Below are 25,433 nucleotides of genomic sequence, written 5' to 3' on the forward strand. Positions count from 1 at the left end.
AGCACTATGAAAAAGGTAACTGAATGTTTGATCAGATCCCTGGTGCTTTTTGAAAAAAGCAAGAAACTCCACTCTGCTTTTGAGAAATAAAGTTGACGTACAGTGATGTATTTCCATAAGGTTCTAGAAGTCGTCAAAACCCTGAATTTCTCAAATTCTGTTGTGGAACAGTTCTCATACAAAGCATTTACTTAGAAAACAACAATTCAGGCATTAAAAATAAGGTCTCTCTAAATTTAGTAAGTGCCATCACAAAGACAGACTATGGGGAAAGAATTTGTCAGCTGCAGCTTCAATCTGGCAGACTGAGTTTAGGTCTTCTGAAGTTGGCTTGCATTCAGATCTCATGTAAGGCTGAATTTCTGCATGTGCACCTTCCACTGGAGTTGGAAATCACACCATTTACCAATGCCAGTGCCAAACTACCATTAGCCAGAGTGAGCCAGCACTATTTGACCATTCTATCAATTTCTTTCAGAATAAGACTTAAAGTGAGAAGTTTTGAATGTCTGTTGAAAGGATCCTTTACCCTGGAAAACAGGGGTGTATATGTAAACATGAGTAGAAAAACCTGAAGATTGTGACTGAAAACGTGGACTGAAAAGTTTAAAATTCTTTAAAACACATTTATAAATGTTTCTCTGTGTTTGACCTAGCAAGGAACATGTCTTCCATGCTGATGCTAGAGCATGCATTTCTAAACACAACATGACCAAATTGTTTTGGCACTGCTCACGCATCCAGCATGGCCATTGCTCCCTAGTTAGGATCAAGCCCAAAACAGTTCCCTTAATAAGATGTCGTGTGGGATAAGGAATCGCCTTTCTACAGGTGAGAGAGAAAGGGGTTAAAGGAAGGCTCATGTAGAAAAAGAAATCCTGACTAGTCATGACCACATTTAGGTTAGTGATAACTTGAGCAGCTGCAACATCCAGCAGGATCTACAAGCACCACAAGAGACTCATTGTCCCTCTGAATAATGTACTTTGTCAGTGATTTGACTCCATCATACTGGCTATGACAGTCCTAAGTTAGGACTCAGGTAACAAGACCTTCAGCTGACCACTGTCACTTCATCTTCATGTTGCCTCATTCCCTCCTTTCACATTGCACAGTACCTGCCAGTACTGCTGAGAAACTGCAGAGCAATTGTCCATATCTCCTTACAGATAGGCCACAAGGGATGCTTATTTAGCATGTTCACATAACTGCTTTTGACCTCATGCCATACGAACTGTCCTTTCATGGGTTCTGATTCTATACATCCCTGATTATCTTCAGGGGGAAAAAGAATTTAAATGCCTTCCTTTGGTTCACAGCCAAATGCTTTTCATACAATCTAAAAAACATCTTGCAGCTTCCTTCACAGCCCTGCCCCTTCCTCCTCCCCTCTTACATCTGCTGCTATAAAAACCAGCCTGTTCCATATTTCTAAAAATTGAAAACTAGATTTCTGAATCACTTCACCTTTGGTTGCCACTCAGATTATTAATCTTTATATCATAAATAGAGGCTCAGTTGGCTCTAAGCAACTGTTATTTTAGTGTCTGACAGGCACAGGCTTCCTTCTCCGTCTGGGGACTTATTTACATTCCTGTATCCTGGCCCACTATTGAAGCTTTCCCCAGCTCTCATTCAGACAAAATTCCCACTGAGATTTTAAAGGCCTCCCTCCAATGAATCCTTAGCATCTCTCTCATGTGTGGTATTCTGGATAAATGGAACCTGAATCCAAACTGTTCATGCCGGTCCCTTGCTCGTGGCATTCTGTTACAGCTCCAATCAAGTGAAAATTTACCCTGATTGCTATAAGGAAAGGATGCTGCCAAAGTGTTCTCAACACACTGCCTTTTTTTGCAATGCTCTGCATTTCCTTGGTCCAAAATAACTCAGATTTGCCTCCTGCTGTACTACAAACCAGAGGCTTTCCAGGTGTCACTGCAACAAGAATTCGATTTGACATGAGGGGTTGGACTCTCCTGCCCCTAATCAATGTCCTTCTTTGTCTAACGATGAAAATGACAGCAACAGCCAGCAAATGAGTCACAGAGGGTACCTAGCTCCTCAGCGCCCAAGGCTAGTGCCTCTCCAATGGCACAGAGCGAAGGTGGCAGAACTGGTCTCGCAGAGCTGCGATCTGTGACGCCCAGCACCCCACACCGCTCAGCTTGGTGAAGCTGCTCTGGCACACGGCGCAGCCACAGCCAGAGTCTGGCAGCCACAAGAGCTCCTCTGACAGCAATTGGTCTTCTGGGCAGGTGCCACCAGAGTAGTCAGCAATGAAACGTGCAACAAGGGGACAGATTGCCCCTGTCAAGCAGGACCTGAGGAAAAGGCTGTGCGCAGATACCATCACACAAAGGCACTTCAGTTCTTCTGAAGCACTGCTCCCTGCACCTTGTGGCACTGGGTAACAGGTCAACCCAATGGTAGGAACAAGCTTTCTTTGTCTCTCTGAGAGACACAAGCCATCCTTTCCCACCACCAAGGCACTTGCTCTGGGAGCACCTTACTAGGGTGATTTTGCTGACTTGATTTCCACACAGAGGGCCAACACGTCTAGCAGAAAATTTCCACATGCAGTTTCAGGGAAGACAGCAATGAAGATAGATACCTTTTATTCCTCCACAACCAAACCCAAGTCAGAGCCCCTCACATCTCGCCTTGGAGCACTAGCTTGAAAGTCCTTAACTATCCCACAGATATAAACGTTTGAATGTCATTTTGTGCTAGGCACTGGAGCTAATTTTCCTATTCAGTGATTCTGTCATTTTGTAAAATGTGTACAATATGCAGTATCATTTATTATAAAAAACAGAGAGTGCAAGAAGATTAAAATTCTGACAGAGGCATATTAGCTTTGCTTGGCAAAAGAAAAAACTTCATATGTTTGTGAATCACTCCTGAGATAATCATACTCCTTTAAATACCATAAAGAAAACAATTTTCATGTCTGTTCTGGAAAGCATCATGAATATTAATACAAGACAAATACAGTTTGTCCATTTTGGGGAGTAATGAGCTTTTTTCCTTCAAAAGATTTTGTAATGACAGCATATAGATTTTGAAAGGCTAAAGACACTACTAATCTGAGATTTGTGTGTGAACATTTGTACCATAAATCTGGTAGATATCACACTCAGTTTTAAAAATAAAGCCCAACTGGTAGCTGTTTGAGTCAGTTTGTACTCACCCCTCCTATGTGAGAAAGGTGTGCAATTTTGGAGACATTTAAGCTCATAGCAGCATACTGCCAATGAATACTTCGAGGAACTGTAAAGGTTTAGAAACTTATTTTGAGGGAGGGAGGGAGGAAGAGTAGAAGGAGCATCTTAATTTGTATTTAAAGTGTCTTTTTTAAAAGTAAGTAGGAGTCTGAGTCACATATATGCAATGGACACTGTTTGAATAAAGACAGAGCCTTTCAGCTTATGGCATTCTCCATCAGCTACCTACAGCATAGCCGAAGCTTAACGTAAACCCCCAGTACCTTTCCCACTTCACCTTTCATCATCCTGCTTACTTGTAGCTAATGCACAGGACTGTGGAAACCAATGTTCAATTCTCAGTTCCTCAGCAAAGCCTTATAGAACTAGAGAATGTGTCATTTAATTTGTGTTGCAATTTTCTGACATCAACAGCAAGTATAACGATATATTTACCAGCTTCACAAACGTACTGAGAGATAAAGTATTTTTTAAGAATGGACAGAAAGTGTTTCTCTATATTTACAGCCATCTTTAACAGTATAGTTGCTGAAGAGACCTACGTAACAGGACAAAAGAACACAAAGGTAATTCCAGAGATCAGGAATTATTTCTATCACTCACCAAAGCAGATTTTTCAGAAAACTGCAGGGAAGGGTTGCAAGAAAATGGTCAGACAGAGGTAGTAAAGGTCCTAGTCAGGATGCAAGAGCATCACAGTTATATATGACAAAAAAAGATTGATGCTTAAGACATGGTCTATACACTTAACACCTCTAAAAATGTCAAACTTGATCTGGGAAGAGTGGGAAACAAAGTTATGGATGCTTCCCTAGTGACAGCAGAATATAGGTTTCTTCCCGTGTCAGCCAGCTTTGATACAAAAATAAGTGATGGATCTTGCTGGTGGGAATCACTGCTCCTGTTGTTAGTGTAGAAAAAACAAAATGAAAGTCACAAGTACTACAGTTTACTGACACAGTTGGCAAAGAACCCCACCCAAAACAAAACAAAAGAACAAAAATCCAAACCCTTGTTTCTTTCTTACCTTATATCGTGCATAATCATTTCTGAGAAAAAAAAACATGTGTAAGGGAAAAATGTCATTTTTGGATATGGAAAGATTTCTGAACCATTCTACTTCAGTGACTACACAGAAAAGGAGGAAAGAGGGGACATGGCTGATTTTCTAAGGAGTGGAATCGAATACGATAACAAAGAGCTAGGGTGTTTGTTGATAAACTCTGATAAAGCAAAATCAAAATCATGGACTAGAATTAATTATATAGCCCAAAATGCAAAGGAAGAGATTGAAATAACAACTGCTCTCTCTCTCTCTCTCTCTCTCTCTTTTTTAAATACAATCTAACACTTTGCCAAAAACACATTGAGCAAGCCTGAACCATTTTGAACTCATTCAGCATAGGGTACATTGATCAGCAGAACCCAGAATAGAGAAACAAAGCTCAGCCACAAAGAAGTGCATTTAATCAACTGAAGTTGCCCAACAGCTAGCAAACAAGAATGCAGATAATTTGGACCATAATATAGTTTTATGAAAGTCACATGGGTTGCTTCTGGGGCAGCATAGGGAAGAAGAACTGACATAAAATCAGCCATTTTTTCTGCTGCGCTAATTGTAATATTTAACTTGTTCACTGGGATTTTACAAATCCAGATGATAATACTGGAGAAAATATTGGGCAAAGAATCAGGACTTCCTTTAATTATAGGAGTTGCAAAAATTATAAGAGAAAGCTCAGAAAAAAGCTGCAGGTTAAAAAAAACAGTTTAACGTGACCCAGAAGTGTCAATGAGAAATCCGAGATACTCAGAAAGAAATAACTAGTGTTCCAAAGGATAAATGTGGTTAAAGCCTTTAGTGATTATTAGCTTCTGGAACTATGATGTTGTACTGTTCTCAGGGAAAAATAAAAATCTTATCTGTAAGAGTCTAGATAAAAAAAAGTTATTGCAAACCAAGTGGTTCAAGTGCCCTTTGGAAATGTTAAAGATTGAAGTTACAGACACAGAGAACTGCTACACAGGAGTAATAAGCTGATGTCTTTATCTTGGATCAAGTAATGAAAAACTATTCAAGGAGTTATGCAGCTAGAACAGGAGGTTGTGACAATATAATCCATTTAGCTTCACAGGACCCCAGCTTTATTTTGATTTAAGCTCAAAGACTGGAGTAAGCCTGTTTCAAAAATAGAAGCACTAGCATCAAGGCTTGATTAGAGAAAGTGTCTTATCTCCTCCTCCGTGCCTATGAGAGGCTGTCAGGTATGCCTCACCTTTGCTTAGGCAGAGGGAAAATAAGCCCCTTCTTGCTGGGGAGCTGAGCTCTCTTGCCCTGTGACTCCTGCTCATGCCAGGAGGCAATTGTGTATTTAAAGGAAGAGACTGACCCCTTCTGTGGATATTACCGTAGAGGAGAAGCAGGCTTCCCCAAGAGGCAGCTTGTGACATGAGACCCAGAATTTACCTCTTCAGCTATGTATTGTGGATATAGTCCTTTCCTACACATTTAGGAGGAAGCACAGTGGAGCTCATGCTTAGTGGAGATCATGCTTAGTGGAGATCATAAAGTAGCCAGGTAAACAGGTGAGGTTAATTCAAGCACAGCTCAGGAGCAATCACCATTATAATAATTTATATTCACAGTGCAGCTATATTAAAAGGCAGATTAACTTAACCACACTGGTTGTTAAAAGGTTCTGATGCAAGAAATAGACATATTTTTACATGCTTACATGAATACCAAAACCATCAGGTCCAGCAGAAAGTATCAGAAATTGCCTGTACTGCCAGAACGATGTTCCCTGGTATAAATATATGTGATCATGTCATTAAAGCCTGTGTCATAAAGCAGTTGTTTCATAGGACTTCCGCCACGCTACATGCCTCATTTTCTGAGTATCCAGCTGGACACTGTAGGGTTGGATTTACAGGTGTATTTCAGTGCTTGCAGATGTGGCTGAAATCAACAAAAGCTAAACATAGAGGGCTATCTAATTCTAAGCATTCTTCAAGTTCTGATATGTCAGATGGGACATGGTAGAATAAACAGGCACATTTTACTTTCATCTACCTTTGTCTTCTATTTTGCCTTGTGAAATACTCAATATTCTTTCTTCAAGATTCTCTTCCCTACATCAGCCTTCTTTTGCAAGCAGTTATACCACCCTCAGCTCCATGTGTAAACTACACTTCTTTAGCTATCCTTAGCTATGTCCATGTCCTTAATTCTTTGTCTCTATGCAATAGCTTCCTATCTGCTTCTTCATTTTCAGCTAATTTCTTTCCTATTTCAATTAACTTCCATTTCACTTAATTTCTTCATCATCCCACTTTCATTAGACTCCTTGTCCCTATCTTTCCATTTTGCAGTGCAGCTTTTGTTCTCTCTGCTTTTGCATCAGCTATTCTTCCTCCTCCTCTTTCATCAGATGTGGGCACAGATGTCACAGAAGATGAGAAAAAGACAGACAGCTTCCCTGCTCCACGTTTTAATGTCCATGTTTATCCTGGTCCAGAACAGCTATTACAGATCAAGTTCACATTATTTCTGTAGCCTGAGCCTGGCTATGTTCAATCATGATGGAATATTTGGACATATTAGACAATAAAACTGAAGTCTCTCTTGAGCTTGTGCAAACTTCAATTACTGTAAGACTTGTACCTTGGCTAAATTTCTGCAGTATTTCAGGCACTGAAAAACACATTCTGAAACAAAAGGCACTGCTACCAAATTTAAAATCACAGTTCAAGAGCTTAGAGGCACTATTGATATTTTGCAAGTTTACCAGAATTATTTTTTTAATTTAAGTTTGTTCTTAGGAATGTTTTCTTTCCCAAGGTTGACTCTAATAACTAGCATTTAACATTTAGCCAAAATTTAATCTTATCTTCTCATTACAAACAGCTGAAAGCTTGATTAACTTTCAGAAGAGCCAGTGAACCAGCTCTGCCCATGAAGATTTCCAGCCAAAGAATTCTAGTTTTTAAGCAGAGATTGTTTAGGCTTCAGTACATCAGATTAAAAGCTATATTGGGCCACCACCATTTTTCTGCCTTAAAATTACATATAAATAACCAGAATGTTTCTTCAAAATAAATGCCTATATAAAACATCTTCTGTTTTTCATAATGCCTCTGCCACAGCACTGCAATTACAGTCAAGTTAATTCAGCCCAAAGATTCCAGACTATTAGGACTGAGGAAAGTACACAGTGCAATTTATTCTCTAATGATATTGTGTAAAGGCAAACCTATCACTTGCTGCTAGCGTTGAAATACATGGCCTTAAATGAATGAGGAAACATAAGTTAATTAAACACTAGAGTGTCAAGGTTTTAATGACCCCCTCTACTGGGGAGCAATGAATAATTGAAACCTTTAAATAGCTGATTAGAACAACACTCATATACCAGTGATATTGTTTTAATTTAGTAGTTGAAGAAATGCTATGTTGGAAACATAAGAATTCAGAGCAATGGCTCTTTACTTTGCTAGCCAGCAAATAATACATTGCACATAGAGGTTTTATAATTGATTGTGTATAAATTCATATTTGCAGAAATGTCCACAGATCCAGTCAGGTTACAACACCAGCTGCCTCCTCCCAGTTCTGAGCCAAGGGAAAGTAGCAGTGGGTTAGCCAGCATGGAGCACTCCAGCTGCTAACAGCGAAATGCAGACTCCCCATCCAGTCTGTACAGAAGGCTGGAAGCTCTTCTCCTCAGCCAGCTAAAATGGCTGCACATCCAAGAATCCCTGCCTGGAATAGTTAGCTCATCCTGATTACCTGCAAGACAGCGTCTTCTTGCAGCCTGACCCACATGCTGCATGTCCATCTTCCATTCTGTCAGCCCTCTTACCTCTTTACTGAGGACTGGATATAGAGCAGGCATTTTTCTCCTTCCAGCTTCCAATTCACTGGTACAGCTCCCTTGTTGCCTAGATGAACAAACAAGACTCTTCATGTCAAACGTGTACTCCTGAGGGCAAGCTGATAGCACTAGGGATAGCATTTTTCAGTCTGAGGCACTTAATGTATTTGTTTATGGGAAACTGCATACTCAACTAACAATGCAGCTACCCTGGAAATACTCCAGCTCAGTTTAAATTAGACACATCAGTTCTACCAGGAGGGCCAGCATTCCTAGAGGAAGTAAGAACAACTGTCCCCTTCCTTTGCAGCTCAGGTGGGGCATGGGACACTCAGTTCCCTTTGGTGATACAGGGAGATAAACCCATATCTCCTAACTACCAGCTCTCTCTAAGTAAGGTGAAAATCAGTACCTATTTGGGGGTATGTCTGCAATCCTTCTTTCTGGTCTTCTTCCACTTTTGAAAAATGTTTACTTGCTTTTGTAATCAGCAACAGAAACTGAAATCTTTTGTTCCCCTGGTGAAAGTCCAAATCACTAGGCTAGAGACTAATTTTTATTTTCTTAAGAAAGCCTCAGCACTACACTTTGCAACCATAGAGCTGTAGATCCACCTCAGAACTGTGATACTGTTAACCACCGACCTACATACCCCAAAAGGTGGGATTCATCCTCAACCTAGGGGACATGAGGAGAACAGCATTAACAGGAAAGATCAAGGGCAACCACATTCTAAAACTCTGCTAGTATGGTTGTTAGGGCACTTCTCTGAGAAGCCTGGACACCTCAGGTAAGAAGAAAGCTCCTTCAAGTCTTAAAACCTAATTGCTAGGGCAGCTAATAGGGAAAAGGATTGATAGAGCACTTCCTCTTTTAGCATTCCTATAAATCTATTCCTCCCTTTCCATTCCTATGTGCCTGGAAACAAAACATTTCAATAAAACACATGTTAAATAAAACAAAACTATTTTACTTGTCATTTTGTAAGTCTTTTGAACCAACCTAAGAGGCCTTAGTGTTTTGAATTGGTAGTTATACTAACCTACCAGCAAGCTGCAGAGCCATTAGTGTCTGATTGGGATAAAAATGGGCAGCTCTAACTCTTCTGACAAGTCTTAACTAGCAGCAACAAGGGCCAGGCTCAGATTTAAAGGGCTGCAATAAACCTTCATCCCGAGCCTCTCAATCCATCTAAGAAAGTTACACCTGGTGTTTAATGAGCTATTTTTCATCATTTGCAAACATGAATCAATTCTTCAAACATCTTATTAAAGGAAGAGAAGAAAGCCCCAGCACAGTACATAACTAGGGGAGCACTGCCTAGTTCTACAGTGTAACTAATGCTATTTTACAGTCTTTACCTCTGCAAAGGCCAGCTGGTTGCTTTTAATCTTGGGCAACATCTACTTCACAGTTGAGGGCTGTCAGGTCTTGCCTGTCAACAAAGCTTAACTGAGGCTGCCCCTGATCTTGTGGTGAGTTGCCTTCATGCTGCTGGCTGCCTAGTCCCTTCTCGAGTGCCTCTCCCTTCTGCACTACCTGCACACAGGAGATGATCCTCCTCACTTTAGCTAATAGCTGTCTCTCACTGCTTTAGCTCTGAGCCATGCACAGAAAATGGAAGACTAACGCAGTCCCCCAGCAGAGATCTGAATAGATGTCTCTGCAAGTCTTCTGTGCTCTGGAAATGTCTCCTACCCTTCTCTTTCCTTATTGCAGGACAAAACGTTTGCATTTCAATAGGTCCTAATCTTTTGCTTAACTTTAAGTTGACCATTCAGCCCAGGCACAATAAGGCATTAACGAGTTATCCTAGACTTTCAATGTTATTAGAATTACAATTTTTTGCCGATTTGAAATGCTTTCTTTCCGCTTTAAACAGGATGGCCTCCCAAACCTAATAAAACAACGAAAGTGGAATTCAGGCCTATGCATCGATCCTTTTCATTTGTATCTCCTTCCCCCCCCCCTGTAATTTTTGAAGGAAGAGGTTTGGGGAGGTTGGAGGGGGGAGGGGAGGAATCTGCTTTTGCTGTAGGCTATAGTTATTGGCTTTAGCCTTTCCCGTGAAAGTTAGAGCTTGAAGCTGTCTGTAGCCTCAGATATATCACTGCATAAAACATTCCCAGACAGTATTTTTGAGATTTTATTAGTAAGAATGAGGGATCAAAACTTACCCCTACAATGTAATTTTAGCCTCTTTGATGACTGCATACCAAAGAACTGGAGACCAATGTCAGAAACCTACGCTACCTTTGTCCAGTACAACTAAGGCCCAGTTAAGTCAAAGAAGTGTCTTAAGGAGAACATTAAATATAAGCCAGTCACAGTAGTAACACAAAGCCCAACACAGAGAGAGTCTGTATCTTCAGCACATTGTTGTTATTTCTGTAAGGGTGCTTTTCCAGTGCTGGGATAGGTTCTAATGGAAAAATTCATTCCTAAGCCTTTCAGCTTCTAGTAGTCATGGCAAAGAGGTACTACAAATGTCATTCTGCCATCCATGCAAATGCCATCCATGCAAAGTAGAAATAGTTCCACCCTCATGTGTACAGACTCGGGTTTTATGCTCAGGACAGAACACAGCTTCCTTTCTGTCTCTGAGTCAACAATGTGTTGCCCACAAGACAGAACCACAAATATCTTAGTTTCAGCATTGAATTACATGTCTGAGCAGCCAGATCCACTCTTATTCTGTGTAAGGTACTACTTGTATCTTGTGATCTTAGGGTTATGTCAAAGCTCAGATTCCCACTCATCCATTTATTTTGTAAAAGTAAAGCATGACAATTTCTAGATGCAAATGGAGAGCATGTTGGGCTGCTTTTGGCAAAATCTTGTAAAAAACTAGCAAACTCAGTCTAAATAACCTATTAAATTTGTTCTTCCCTTGTTATTGTTTAATATATACAATCCAAATATAACATTTCAGTTTCAGTTACTCTGATGTTTAAATTAAGACCATAGCAAACAAGACCTTACTCTCAAATGCCTTCTGTACTAGTAAACAAGAAAACCGCATGAAGTGTACGGACAGAAGATACAGAAAATTATCTTTTCCTTCCATCTCCATTGTTATTTCCTATACTTTACTCCTGCTAGTCATCTTAAGAAGGAAGATATCCAGTAAAAAGACAAGCAGTCATGTCACACATGCATATAGCATGTATGCAGAACAGTTTTCTCTACTTTTTGATTGGTCAAGCTCCAATCCAGGCAGGTAAGATTTTTAAATGTTGCCCTAATTCTGATGAATTCCAGTTCAGAAGTCAACTTCACTATACTGCAGTCTCTTATCTCCTGCTGTCGCTGCGTAGACATCAGCACCATGTCAGATTCCCTATCAGCATTTGTACAAGCAGCTCAGTGGGTGTGAGAGTTATCCATGTTTGAAGCTAGGTGTCAGTCATCTGTTTTTTGGTATATACCCAGTCTTGCTCATCAGTGAATAATTATATTCGCAAACACACTGAAAATGTCTGCTGAATAAATACTGTGAGAAAGACAAGTTGTGTATTTGACAGTGATTTTAATCATGGTAGGTTCCTTTTTTTCCTTCCAAAGCCACAAAACAAAGGAGTTCTACTATACTGCTAGTATTTCATTGTCATACAAGAAGCCATATGTAGGCCTTTAATTCTGCACCTTTATTCTGTGTTGTGTTTCAGCGAAAAAGACAGGATCATGCAATTCATAGGATACTCAAACTGTCTTACAGCAGCTTGCTTGGAGATCTGTGTTTGATAATCATGTTTATTGCTGAATAGTATTTTGGAGCAATATTACAAGGCACTCTGTAAAGATGAGCCAGGGATTTTGTGTCACCTGTAAAACAGAATTAGTAATGATCACATGTGTCCCGATCCAATGTCGGGGAAGGTTTCGATATGATCCCAAGAGCGAGATTAAGACACAAACGAGGTCAAATGCCGTATAGTCAAAAGAGTTTTTATTATCAAAAGTATCAAAAGTGGAAAAATGGTAGCGATAGGATAGAATGGAAGAAAAGGTAGAAATTAAGCAAGCAGTCGGGATAGAGTTGCAAGGATAGTCACCACCATGGATCCAGCGGCGTCCCGTCGGCCCTCAGGCAAGCAGTCGGTGGTGGGAGTTGCAAGGATGGTCACCAGCACGGATCCAGCGGCGTCCCGTTGGTCCTCAGGCCAGCAGTCGGTCAAGGAAGGTCACCAGCACGGATCCAGCGGCGTCCCGTTGGTCCTCAATCTTCAATTCTTTGGTGAGGAAGAAAAGGCCCCCCTTCACCACTTGTTTCTAGGGGTTCTTTATAGGGCATATTTCGATGATGTCATGCGCTGCAGGTTTCATTCATCACACACGACCTTCACGTGATCGATACCAGAAACCAATATCTTATCAGCTCCAGCCCAGTTTCCTCCCCTGGATGCCTCAATGGCCTGGTAATCGTCCTTATGGACAGAGGAGTGTCCCGCTTAAACCGGCCATCTTGGAGACAAAGGGCTCTGGATGAGCAGTTCACAGTTCCTTGATGACAGCCCAGTCCCTCATACCTCACAATCTTTGAGGCAAATGGTTCGAGATAACAATTCAGCCTCTTACACCACCCCGTGGCTCAAAGATTGTTTCAGGACCCATGGTGGTTTTGAGAAAAGATAGCTATATAGAAAAGCCAGAAAAGAGCATTTTATACAATCTGTATTACCGACAGTGTGGTTCGGTGCACAGCGTGAATTTGTTTAACACCGTCAGGCAAAATAGTAGTTACAAATTGCATATTAGTTACAACACGTTGAATCAATTGTATAAAGCATGGAATGACACATGGTAAAAAGAATAACATGGCAAAACTACACAACAAGTAAAATAGGATTCGTTTAACCCATGGACCTCCAGGGAGCCAGGAAAACATATCTATGTCCCAGCTTTTCCATGTCTGGACAGGAACATGGGCCAGCTTTCGTATTCCCGCAGTAATTTGTTTAACAATTTTCCCGCTGTCATCAATTTTTAAACAACAGTTAGAATCATTTAGTTTACCACAAACACCTCCTTCCTCGGCTAGCAGGTAATCGAGAACCATGTGATGTTGTAATATTGCTGTTCGCATTTGTGTAGCTTGATCCGCCAATAGATCAAGGGCACGGGCTGTCTCGTTAGTAATGATCTCTAGGACAGCTTGTAACCGGATGATGCGATTTAGGTTATAGATAGGTTCTCGAGCACCGCTAACCCACTCATTGGGGTTCCAGGTGGCAGGTCCATAATGTTGTATGATACGTTGAGGCGTCCACTTGTCTTTGCCCCAGGTTTGACCACTCCCACCTGCTATAGAGGTATCAATGGATCGTCGATATCGATTGAGATCATCATATACTTTAACACCCAGTCCATCCCCTTCATCGTCTGGGAGCAGGAAAAACAAAGGGTGAATTACCCCCACATAACACACTCCAGTCCAATTTGTTGGTAGCAGTTTGTAGGCCCGTTGGCCACACACCCAATAGTGACCCTTTAAGGCTCGTGCACCATTTTCAAACAAACCAGTAGGTGTCTGTGGTGATTGGAAATATGTTGAATTACCTACTCCCAGAGGATGATCTGATGGACCGTTCATCAACAACCTGTCCACAGTTTTTCCCACCCCCTCTGTGGTGTCTCAGCAGATAGGAAGCCCATCCGGACCTATACTCAAATGTCCCTTACAGTAGTCTTTATTATCACTTGACCACCAAATTTGAGTCCCATCAGGGAGATGAGAATATGTTTTATCAGTGAGTCTGCATTTCCAGGCACCAGAATCATGGTGCCAAAAGCAGGTAACATTAAGGTTATTAGACTGATTAGTGGAAGACCAAAAATGGGAAAACTGTTTCCTGTGTCCTGTTTGATTCACCCAGGCCCATCCAGACCAGCGAGGCACAAAATTTGGAGAACTAGAACTCAAAAGGCGACAATATGCCTGGTCGCCCCCCTCTGGCAGTGATATAGCTGCCCTATGGTTTGAACAATCAATTGGTCTACAACCATCAGTGAGGCAATGGTTGTCATAAGTATAGGTCCAGTTGCACTTGCTATTTCCCACGGGAATACCATCTTTCTGTGTTCGGTTCAGACAATATTCACCTTGGACTGGGTATTGTATTGTCCAGGGCTGCATGTCTTCACTCCAGTAAGAATCATTTTTGACCTCACTGTAATTACTCACTAACCATTTTGGGGAAATAGGGACAGCAGTCCATGGCCAGCTTTCCAAACCTAAGGGCCCACCACATACCCAACAATTAGTCAGATTAAAAGTGTTGGCCACTTGCTGGCCTAGAGCCACAAATTCATTTTGCCACTCCAAGCCGAAAAGAGGGGCACAGGAGTTTCCCCAGATATTAAAGGCGGTAACAATAGTTAACAAAAACAACATCTGTGGTGGTATAATGAACATCCTGTGAATATTAACAAAGCAATCACCGACAAAACTACACAAACAGTTAACAGTTTCACGTATTTCCTCTTGAATGGTTAACATCTTTGCTGCCCCCTCAGACACAGTAAAAATGTCACAATAATGCTTTATCTGGGCATACCATTTTCGTACAGAGGCTCTCTGAGCCACCCCGTCAGGGGGCGGAGTTCCTGCTAAAACAGTCTTGGTTACTTTAAACGGGCCTCTAAGTACTATAGACTGCTGTCGAATAGTCCGTTCAGCCTCTCTCAAGGCTAGACTGACTACAAACAAACCTTTCTCCCAAGCAGTATATCTTTTTTCTGCATCCTTAAAACTGCGAGAATAGAACCCAATAGGTCGAGTGGGTCCTTTGGGGCCCTTTTGCCATAAATGTATTGATAACCCACTTTTGGCAAATCCCCATTCAATATGGACAGGGTCTGTGGGATGAATAGGACCAAGGGCTTGATGGGCAGTTGCTTCAAAAATTAGCAATTGCAATGCCTCTTCGTGGGGCCTGGTCCATTCCCACTGAGCCCCTTTTCGCAACAAGTCATATAGGGGTCTTGCAATAATTGAAAAATCAGGGATATGTTTCCTCCAAAACACAAGTAATCCTAGTACGTGCTGTAAATCCTTTTTTGACTCTGGCATTTTAATCTGATCCAATGAGGAAAGGGTGTCAGGGGGGATACATGTCATCCCTCCCTTCCACCAAATTCCTAAAAACTTTACTTCGCTTGAGGGCGTTTGTATTTTCTCTGGTGGAATTTTCAGCCCCAAGCTTTCCAAGTGGGAAATTATGTTATCTTGAGTTTTCCGAACCTTTTCTGTTTCATCCCCACCTACAAGAATGTCATCAATGTACTGATAAACACTGACCCCTTCCTCTGTCTGAATTACTTCTAGCTCCTGCGCTAACGCATGATGAGCTAGAGTGGGGGAATGCTTGTATCCTTGTGGGAGTCGGGTAAAAGTAAATTGCTGGCCCTCCCAAGTAAATGCAAAGCGGTCTTGATCCTCTGTTTGCAGGGGGACCATAAAAAACATATCTTTAACATCCACTGTTGCCATAATCGGGTGGGCTCGTTCTTGGATTGTAGCTATAAGCTCAGCAATATTTGGTACCGCAGCTGTCAATGGACCGGTATTTGCATTAAATCTGCGATAATCTACAGTTAATCTCCACTTGCCGTTAGGTTTTCGCACTGGCCACACCGGGGAGTTAAAAGGAGAGTGGGTTGGAATCACGATGCCTTGTCCCTTTAAGTCCTCTAACACAGGCGCTATTCCCTCTCTGGCCCCCAAGGGTATCGGGTAGGGCTTAACATTTGTAAGCTTTGAAGGGGGAAGCAGCGGCGCGGCTTTTAACAGCCGAATATCTATTGTGGGAGAGCCAAACGACCACTGTCTGCTTTGGTTATCAATCCAGGTTTTTCCTTTTAAAACATCGAGTCCTAAAAGGTTAAGTGGAAACTCCCCCACAACCATTGTCACTGTAGTGGCACTATCTTCTCCTGGCAAACGCAGGCTGACCATTGCTAATGCCTGTGGCTGAACAATGCCGAATGCATCTGCCACAAAAAGCCGCTGTTTGGAGGGTGTAATTCCGCAATTAGCAGCATCTTTGGTTTTAATAGCTGAAATCTGAGCTCCGGTATCTACCAAAAAGGTGACTGGGACTTGTCTTGGTCCCACAATGCCTGTAATTAGTAAATCACCCTGGCCGTTTTCAGTGAGCTGTCTAATATACATCCAACCTTCGCCCCCCCGCTCACCACTGGAAGGCGAAGGATCTAGTTTCCCACCGGCTCTTGGGTGGCATTTGTTTCTGATAAATCAATCAGGGAAGGTGTGCTCAGGGTAGTATTCTCAAAATCCACTTTTCTGTTTACTGGTTTATCAGGCTACGCTGTTACCAATTTTTCCAATTTGTCTGTTGGCATCCCGTCCATTAAGCTACGCGGGATCCCCTTCTGGTATCCCCGCGCCCACAGTATATTACGTTTGTTCGGGATATCTCTCCCCCCCGGCGGTTTAGCAAGGGGTGTTCTCTTATCACTCCCAGGGCACGGAACTATTTTTACTTCAGTCCGCCTCAAGCCCCTGGAGTCTGTTTTGGTGGCTGGAGGGTTAACAGGACCATATTTGCGCCCGTAATTAATTAATTCCTGGGCCACTTCTCCCCAAGTCCAAATTTTCTTATCTGGGGGGCGGCGGTGCTGATCAGGCGTGAATCCTCCTGAAGCAGCCCCAACACTCTCGCCCTGGGGCATCGCCTATATCTTTCCTTGTAATTGTATACCAATTGGTTTCAGGGAATCAGGGAGTCCCCGTATAAGGGGAGTCATTCGCTCAGGATCCACCAACATCATCATTGGGGACTCCTGCCTAGGCTCCAATTTTCGATCATACATCATCTGCAGACAAGCTGCCTTTTGCACACTCTCCACTAATTGATCAACAGTCCCCGTAATCGCGAGGGGATCTCCCCTCTCCAAGGGGTTCAAACCTCCCGCCCAATAGGCTGCCCGTTGGGTTAAAGACCAGGGGGCACGGTGATTCCCAGTAGTTAAAAACACTCCCGGTCCCCAATACCCTTCCGCCTCCTTTTCACTTAACAGAATCTGGTCCCCCCCCGACAATGATACTCTCCACACATACTCCGTTTCTGACTCCTTAGGGGTTCGGCCAAATTCCTTTTTTAGTTTTGCCAACTCAGTGGCAGTATAGGGGACCTCTTTAGTTGTAACTTGGGGGAACTGGTCTTGCTCATCATCATAAGTATATTCAGTTTTGACTAAAGGTCGCAATGAAGGCAGCTCTAACTTCTCCACTCTCTCTTTTGCTGCCTGCAGGTCCTTAAAGGGGTAGCCAATTTCTGATCTTGGAGGAATTTCCTCACGGACAGTACCTGCAAGGAGCTGCTCCTTAAGAGCAATTTGCAAATGTTTCACTTGGTTCTTTTCTGCTTCAAGTTGTGCTTTTAATCCCGCCACTTGTCCCATAAGGGACTGAACAAGATTTTGGAGGGATTCAATAATTTGAGATTCTGCAGTGAGGTGGCAATCCCTATCCTCCACTGCTGCGGCCAGACTGGCTCCGAGAACGGCACAGACAATTGCTTTTCCTTTCCCTGACCGCACTCTAGCATCTTTCTGTAAAGCGACCATCCGATCAACAACGCTCTGCAGATTATACCAATTTCCCTGAGCCCAGTCTATCCCAAGCACAGAGGGTCGCGCTTTATGTTTTTCTAAAAAATCAAACAAAGCTTCTTTCCCCAAACGGGCAATTTTGCTATCACCCATCTTATACAAAGCGGGGAAGCAGTCGTCTCAGGAAGGCAGCACGTAAAGTTTCAAACACCACAAGCCTGCCCCCCTTACGTTCCTGAGAGGTCTCACGTATTAAAGTGGGGAAGCAGTCGTCTCAGGAAGGTAGCACGTAAAGTTTCAAACACCTTATAAAAAGCGGGGAAGCAGTCGTCTCAGGAAGGCAGCACGTAAAGTTTCAAACACCACAAGCCTGCCCCCCTTACGTTCCTGAGAGGTCTCGCGTATTAAAGCAGGGAAACAGTACGGCACTCTCGTCTCAAGGGATCCTGTCCGTGACGCCAATTTAAATGTCCCGATCCAATGTCGGGGAAGGTTTCGATATGATCCCAAGAGCGAGATTAAGACACAAACGAGGTCAAATGCCGTATAGTCAAAAGAGGTTTTATTATCAAAAGTATCAAAAGTGGAAAATGGTAGCGATAGGATAGAATGGAAGAAAAGGTAGAAATTAAGCAAGCAGTCGGGATAGAGTTGCAAGGATAGTCACCACCATGGATCCAGCGGCGTCCCGTCGGCCCTCAGGCAAGCAGTCGGTGGTGGGAGTTGCAAGGATGGTCACCAGCACGGATCCAGCGGCGTCCCGTTGGTCCTCAGGCCAGCAGTCGGTCAAGGAAGGTCACCAGCACGGATCCAGCGGCGTCCCGTTGGTCCTCAATCTTCAATTCTTTGGTGAGGAAGAAAAGGCCCCCCTTCACCACTTGTTTCTAGGGGTTCTTTATAGGGCATATTTCGATGATGTCATGCGCTGCAGGTTTCATTCATCACACACGACCTTCACGTGATCGATACCAGAAACCAATATCTTATCAGCTCCAGCCCAGTTTCCTCCCCTGGATGCCTCAATGGCCTGGTAATCGTCCTTATGGACAGAGGAGTGTCCCGCTTAAACCGGCCATCTTGGAGACAAAGGGCTCTGGATGAGCAGTTCACAGTTCCTTGATGATAGCCCAGTCCCTCATACCTCACAATCTTTGAGGCAAATGGTTCGAGATAACAATTCAGCCTCTTACAACATGGACAGAAAGCTGACAGGCAAGGCTTTTTGTCTTAACTTAATATGAATGAACCATCAAAATATCTCACATTTTAGAAGGAAAAAACTCTTTGAGATCGAAGTAACAGACTTCAGCCAAAGCCTGTATCTTGCACTATGAATAATAACATTCAATAAAATGCATGAGTGTATAATAATGCATTAGTGACTGAGTGTACCTCTTCAAACAGTGATTAAACTATTCATTATATTCAGTCAACATGTTTGAGAGTCACTGGAAGACACCAGCTGATTGACAGAGGTGCTTTGGGGAATGAAGCCTGAGTGTGTTTTAGTAATTAGGTAGTGAAGTTTTTTCTGCTGTAGTTTGTTCTGAGAATGCATTTGTACTCTTTCTACAGAATATATTAATGTCAGATACCATACTGCCCAGGTACAAGGCTGAATAAACAGCCAACTGTTCAAAACAGTGCATTTTCTTCAAATGCAACTCTGGAGTGTTTCTTTCCAATCTGCCCTCTTCAAAAACAAAATTAAAAAATAGACAACTTGGAAAATTGGCCATTTCAGATGATGGATCAGCATTTTTAGCCCCTGAGATTCTTGTTTTCTAATTTGTAAAAGAGAATCTGTTTGGGTGCATCATACCAACCAATTTGTGCAATGCAGTGGTGTATAAACCACAGCAGAGTATATACATGTGTTTGGGTTTCATTCCTCATACTGAACAACACCTCTCAGCATCTTCCTGGTTGTCTGCTCTCAGTGTGTCATAGCTTTTTCACCTCATGTCCCATGGAGTCTTACGACTCCTCTGTAGTTGCTGGGCATTCCACTATTTGTCATGGCTTTGTCCTTGTGAGTTAATTACACGTTTGGAAATGGATAACTGAGGTACCAAAAACTTACTGGCTGTCCCAAGCTCACACAGTAAGTAGTGGAAGGTGCGTGCCCATTCTAAAGGCCACCTTATCTACCAAGCCACCTTTAATTTGCACAGTTGCATCCTTTATTTCCAGCTCACCCTATCTTATCTCTTCCTTCTCCATTCTGCTTTCTAATGCTTGGAAGGGCTACTCACTTGACCACATGGGAAATGCCTTTTCCCTCTTCTAAATCCCTTCAGTGCTTATCTCATTGCCAAAGGCATCTGCACAACTGTGAGCTTGTATTAGGCCAATAACGAGCCTTAATTTTTCCCAGAATCAGGACAGACTTTATGCAAGAACAACACTGAAAATAAAGTAAATAACCACAAAGAGAAACGCTATTTTGAGATGTGTCTTTGGTGGCAACAACAAAATGGGAGCTTTTGATCAGCTGCAATGCTTTTATTCACAGATCACTTTGGTTTCATGTCAGCAATAATGGAAGTGATGTTATTTTCTGTTTTCCAATAACACCTTTATGGCATTATGTTATTTTTCATTTTCAGATAGTGCTTGCAATGATAAGACATAAAACAAGCCAAAGTGGGGGGAGGACTTGATTGAAAGACAATTTCCCCTGCAGTGTGTGAGTGACCTTTCTTAAAAGTTCAGAGGCTGTGCTGGAAAACCATTAATTTATTTTATCAAATGACAAATAAGTACCTTCAACTTTGACTTGTTGCCAGCATCTCTGTTGCTCTCATTCAATTTCAGTATAATGCATGAACTAACTATATTAATTGATTAGAACTGTTCTCTAAAAGTGGTCCAAAATCAAACCCCTTACTTTGATGACATCAGGTTCTGGATACGAAAAAAATCGCTTCGAGGTACTTAATTCTTTATCTGAATCTTGTCAACTTTCCTCTGCACACTGGTTTATTGGTCACTAGCAGTAAAAGAGATTGAAACAATTAGGAGTTTCCACAGTAAGGGAAACTGCTCTTCCACATGTCAATATAGTAGATACATGTAAACTCTACAGTTTCCCCTTCTCCATCAACTTCTTGAAACCCATATGGATATACCCCTTGAAGGATTTTGATCTTTAAGGAAGACAAAACAGGAAATACCAAGGTATCTGAGTTAAGCAAGGGCAGCCATAGAAGCACAATAGGCAAAATTCCATTGTTCCCCTTCCTTTACCCTTTCTACTTATTTTATCATGCACAAGTACATTGGTCCTCTCTTTCTTTAATAAAAGATAAAAGTCACTAGTGCTATACCTTAGGGATGGATGCCATGGGTAATATTGTTCAACACCTTCATTAATGACCTGAATGATTGTACCAAGTGCACCCTCAGCAGGTCTGTAAATGATACAAAACTAGGAGGGGTGTTTGATACACCAAATGGTTGTGCTGCCATTTAGGGAGACCTTGACAGGCTGGAAAAATGGGCAGAGAGAAATGAAGTTCAAAAAAAGGAAATGTGAAGAAATCCTGCACCTGCGGAGGAATAACCCATGCTCTGGTACAGGCTGGGTGCCAACAAGCTGGAAAGCAGATTTTCAGAGAAGGACCTGTGGTTCCTGATAGACAGGAGGTTGAACATGAGCCAGCAATGTGCTTCTGTGATGAGGAAGGCCAACAGCATCTTCAGCTGCTTTAGGATAAGCATTGCCAACAGGTCCAGGGAAGCGATTCTTCCCCGCTACTCAGCCCTGGTGAGACACACCTGGGGTGCTGGGTCCAGTTCTGGACTCCCCAGTACAACAAAAACTTACAGGAGTGAGTTCAGTGAAGGGCAATGAGGATGATGAAAGGTTGGAGCACCTGTCATATAAAGAGAATCTGGGTCTGCTGGGGTTGTTTAGCGTGGAGAACAGGCTAAAAATCTGATGGAGGGGAGTAAAGAAGATGGAACCAGACTCTTCTCAGTGCTACAGTGACAGCATGAGAGGCAATGGGCACAGACTGAAATAAAGGAAATTCCTTTTAAACATAAGGAAAAATCTTCTTACTGTGAGAGTGGCTAAACACTAGAACAACTTGTCCCTGACAAGATGTCAAGACATGGCCTGAGGTCCACACAGGCTTTGTACCATTTTAAGTATTTCAGGATATTTAAAGAAATGTGAGGCCTCCCCTTAGAATACCTAACTAATTGATGTCAATGTTTCATCCTGCTGTGTCTGATGCACGCAGCTGAATTAGAGTATTTTCTACTAACTTGACTGTATTTTAGCTTATACTCATTGGTGCAATTAATTTTTTTTTTTTTTTCAGTTTGCAAGCTTTAAGCAGATTATGTCTTTTCTGACAATATCATCCCAAGACCCACAAAATTTTGCTTTTCCTGTGATGAATAAGAGTTCATTTTCCACTTTAAAAAAATCTGTGAAAATAAACCCAAATGGTTGAATAGAGAAAACTTAGAGCAATGACCACTGCATTCTAAAAAATAAAAAAAATCCAACTCTTTTCAGGTTACTCATGTGAAATTACTCTAGGCATGGCGATACTGGAAGTTTTCAAGATGTGATTGGATGGGGTGCTAGGTAATCTCATCTAGGCTCCCTTTCCCATGAAAGACTGGACCAGATGATCTTTAGAGATCAATTCTATGATACCACTTCCCCCTTCACCTTTCAAAAGCAGAAGCTGCTCCAACAAACATTCTTTCCATTTCAACTCCCAAAACAATATTTTTGAAGTGAAAATGAGAAACTGAGAAGAATGTGAAATACGATGTTCATTGCTGCCAAAAGATTGTAATGAAGGCAGATTTCCAGCTGAAATCAGTTTTAATTAGTATAGTTGATGCCATATTTTTGAGATATCCAAAATTCTTGAATGACAAATGCAATGACTGTAAATACACACAGAGCACCAAACTTGGTCCCTAATCTTCATAAGTCTCTGTGCAATGAAAGGTATTATTTATGGGCTATTCACTTGGTTATGTAAGGATTTGCAAGGTTACTATCACAGAGTACGGGGTAGCTCACAGCATACATTCTAGAGCACCTTAACTCTTAAACTACATTGTGTATAAAATAATACATTTTCCCAGTTAAGAAGTCAAGAAAGCATTCCTGAAAGTTTCATAAAATATAGCTTGATAAACATTATGGCAAACTTTCTTTGGAAAAGTAATTATTCAGACTGAGTTTTGGGGGATTTACTTATCACTAGCAATGACAAACTTATGAATCCTAGCGCTAGCCTATTCCTAGGCATGGATTATATTTATATGTGGTGACACAATATTCAAGTTTAGGTATCTAAAGTTAGAATTCCTAATCCATGCACTAAGGAATAAAAGAAGAGCATGCTGATTTTAGACTGTACTTGTTCTAAGCAATGAACAGAACAGATGAGTGTAAAAATACAGGTGGGGAGGTGGGGAAAAGAGGAATAGAAATCATGAAAAATGAAATTAGTGCTATTTCTGGGAAATCAGCATCATAGACTTGATGAATGCTGGTTAGGTAAAAGAAGCAGCTACCCAGGAGGACTTTCTGCATGGAACTCAGGAAAACACTAGGTTGAACCATTATATTGCATTGAAGTTAAGTGAAACCGGGTAGGTAAAAATAAAGTAAAACCAGCCCCAAACCACAATTTGATTCCGACTCTTGAGTAGATGAGCTTACTGGATTATTCAAGACCCCAGACTTAATGAAAATAGGTGCAACAGCATAGCTCTATGAAATAAACAGCAGTAATACCAAGGCTGTTATCTTAGCTGAGTTTAGAAAGCTGAAAATTGGAGAAGAAATAGAAATGTGACAGAATGGAGCTCCTGTGGCTTTTTGATAAAGAGTTACAAGAAATTACTTCCTGGTAGACCAGACCTATGTTAGTGAACAGTATAAAGAAACATTCCTAGACAATGAAACACAATGGTCTATGCCATTATAATGACATTATAACCTGGCACAACTTTGACTCAAGATAAGTAGCCTTTTCCTAAATAATTCCTGGGCACAGTTTAAGAATTAATATGGACAAAGGAACGTTCCAAGTAGGAAATTTGCAAGTAACTTTCCTATTTTGGAGGCTAAGAGAGATCAACAGTATGGACAAAGTTATTTTGTGCCAGTTAGCCCCAACACTAGAGATGTTAATTTACTAGTGTATAGACACTAGTATATAAGCCGGTCCGACTTGAAAAAAACTGAGTCTGCAGACACAGTCCCAGGAGCAGTTTTGCGCATCACTTTAGTGGGACTTGGACCCCAGAGTTGTTGAGCTGCAGTGGTCCAGAAAAAATTTCAAAAGAAAGATTTTCTTTGATTATGTATGAGGGATGCAAGTTATCTTATGCTAAACTAATATATAATGCACGTTTACTATGTGCTGGAAAAAAAAGACTCTATGATTAGTTCAGTGAATTACATATTTCAAAATAGAGGTATTAATAGCAAAAATGTGGTGATTAAACCATGTTTAACATGGGAGAGAAAAAGTTTGGCCTCAAAAGTGCTCCCCAAGGAACAGAACACTTTGCCTCATAAAGAGGTGTGATGAGCACAGAAGTGGAGGGAGGCTGCACTGCACTGTAACTGTCAGCCAAATGTTTTGTCTGAGAAGCTACTGGGTAACCCATCTTGAGCAGAGCAGTGGAACAGGCATAAATGGCAAAAGGCATGACGCATGGCCAGCTGCTAACTCAAGTAAGCATTTCACAGTTAAAGTTGTAGCTCTCCTTTCTTTGAAACAAGGTGCATATTTGCACCATGCTGAGCACAGTGATGGCATTCAAGTAATTAATAAGAATCCATGCCATTTTATAAACTGACATACACCTCTTCTTCTACACAGAGATCATTTCATCCATCACTGACTGTAGGCACATCAGGAAAGTCTGTGGGAACTGCTACATAGCACAGTACTACATAAGCAGTTCTAGCTAAGTAGCAGACAAAAGTAACCTCCCTCTTAAGTTGAAATTAAAGGGAAAGCCTTATGAACAGAAAATGAAATTTCCCCAGTTGCAGTTTGACAGTAGGTCTAGTCTAAACAATTCTTGGTCAGAGTAAAACAAGAACCTGTCTTCCTGACATCATCTAGTTCATGTATTAAACATAGTACATTGCTCTGATAAATAGTACGTTATCCTTTATAACTAGTGTATTTCTGTCAAAAACTAATGAGGGCTTTTCACCTACATAGAAATGCATTAACTAGATATTCTGTACTCTTGACAAATTCTGACTCTGCTGGTTCTGCATTTACTTATCCTGCATTAGACAGGTAACTGTAAATACATTACTACCACAATCTAATCATAGCAAAATATTATGCAGCATTTGGAAAAATATTTTATTTCCTCATTTGCAGCAATTGACTTGATAAAGTATCTCATATGTAGCCCTTATACTTTATTGTAAAGTTATTAGCACTATTGCTTAGTAGGATATAGGATCTGAGTATCTTCAACTAGAAAAAATATGCTACAGGAAGGAAAGTACTTCGTCATCCTCCAAAGCACCCTAATTTGATGTGGCACAAGTTTTCATGTGAGGTATATAATTCCATTCATGAGGGATATATAATTTTCCCAAAAGTTTCCTGTGGGGGCTGCATCTTTGAATATCTCTTTGTGGACCCGCTAGAGCTCCCTCTGTCATGCAGAGGCTCATGGAGCATAACTCAGATCTGCCAGACTTCAGGCATTCAGGACATTTTCTCTTGTTTCTTCTCTC

At 41.5% G+C, this 25,433-nt stretch overlaps 1 protein-coding gene across 1 annotated transcript; it reads right to left on the reverse strand.

Annotated features, from left to right (window-relative positions):
- Positions 1-16,426: 16,426 nt before the first annotated feature.
- Positions 16,427-17,830, reverse strand: LOC115350410. The gene is given in 1 exon segment (XM_030036042.2): positions 16,427-17,830. A coding segment is annotated over 1 exon segment (1,404 nt).
- Positions 17,831-25,433: the final 7,603 nt, after the last annotated feature.

Source organism: Aquila chrysaetos, chromosome 2 (assembly GCF_900496995.4).
Source record: "Aquila chrysaetos chrysaetos chromosome 2, bAquChr1.4, whole genome shotgun sequence".
NCBI lineage: Eukaryota > Metazoa > Chordata > Aves > Accipitriformes > Accipitridae > Aquila > Aquila chrysaetos.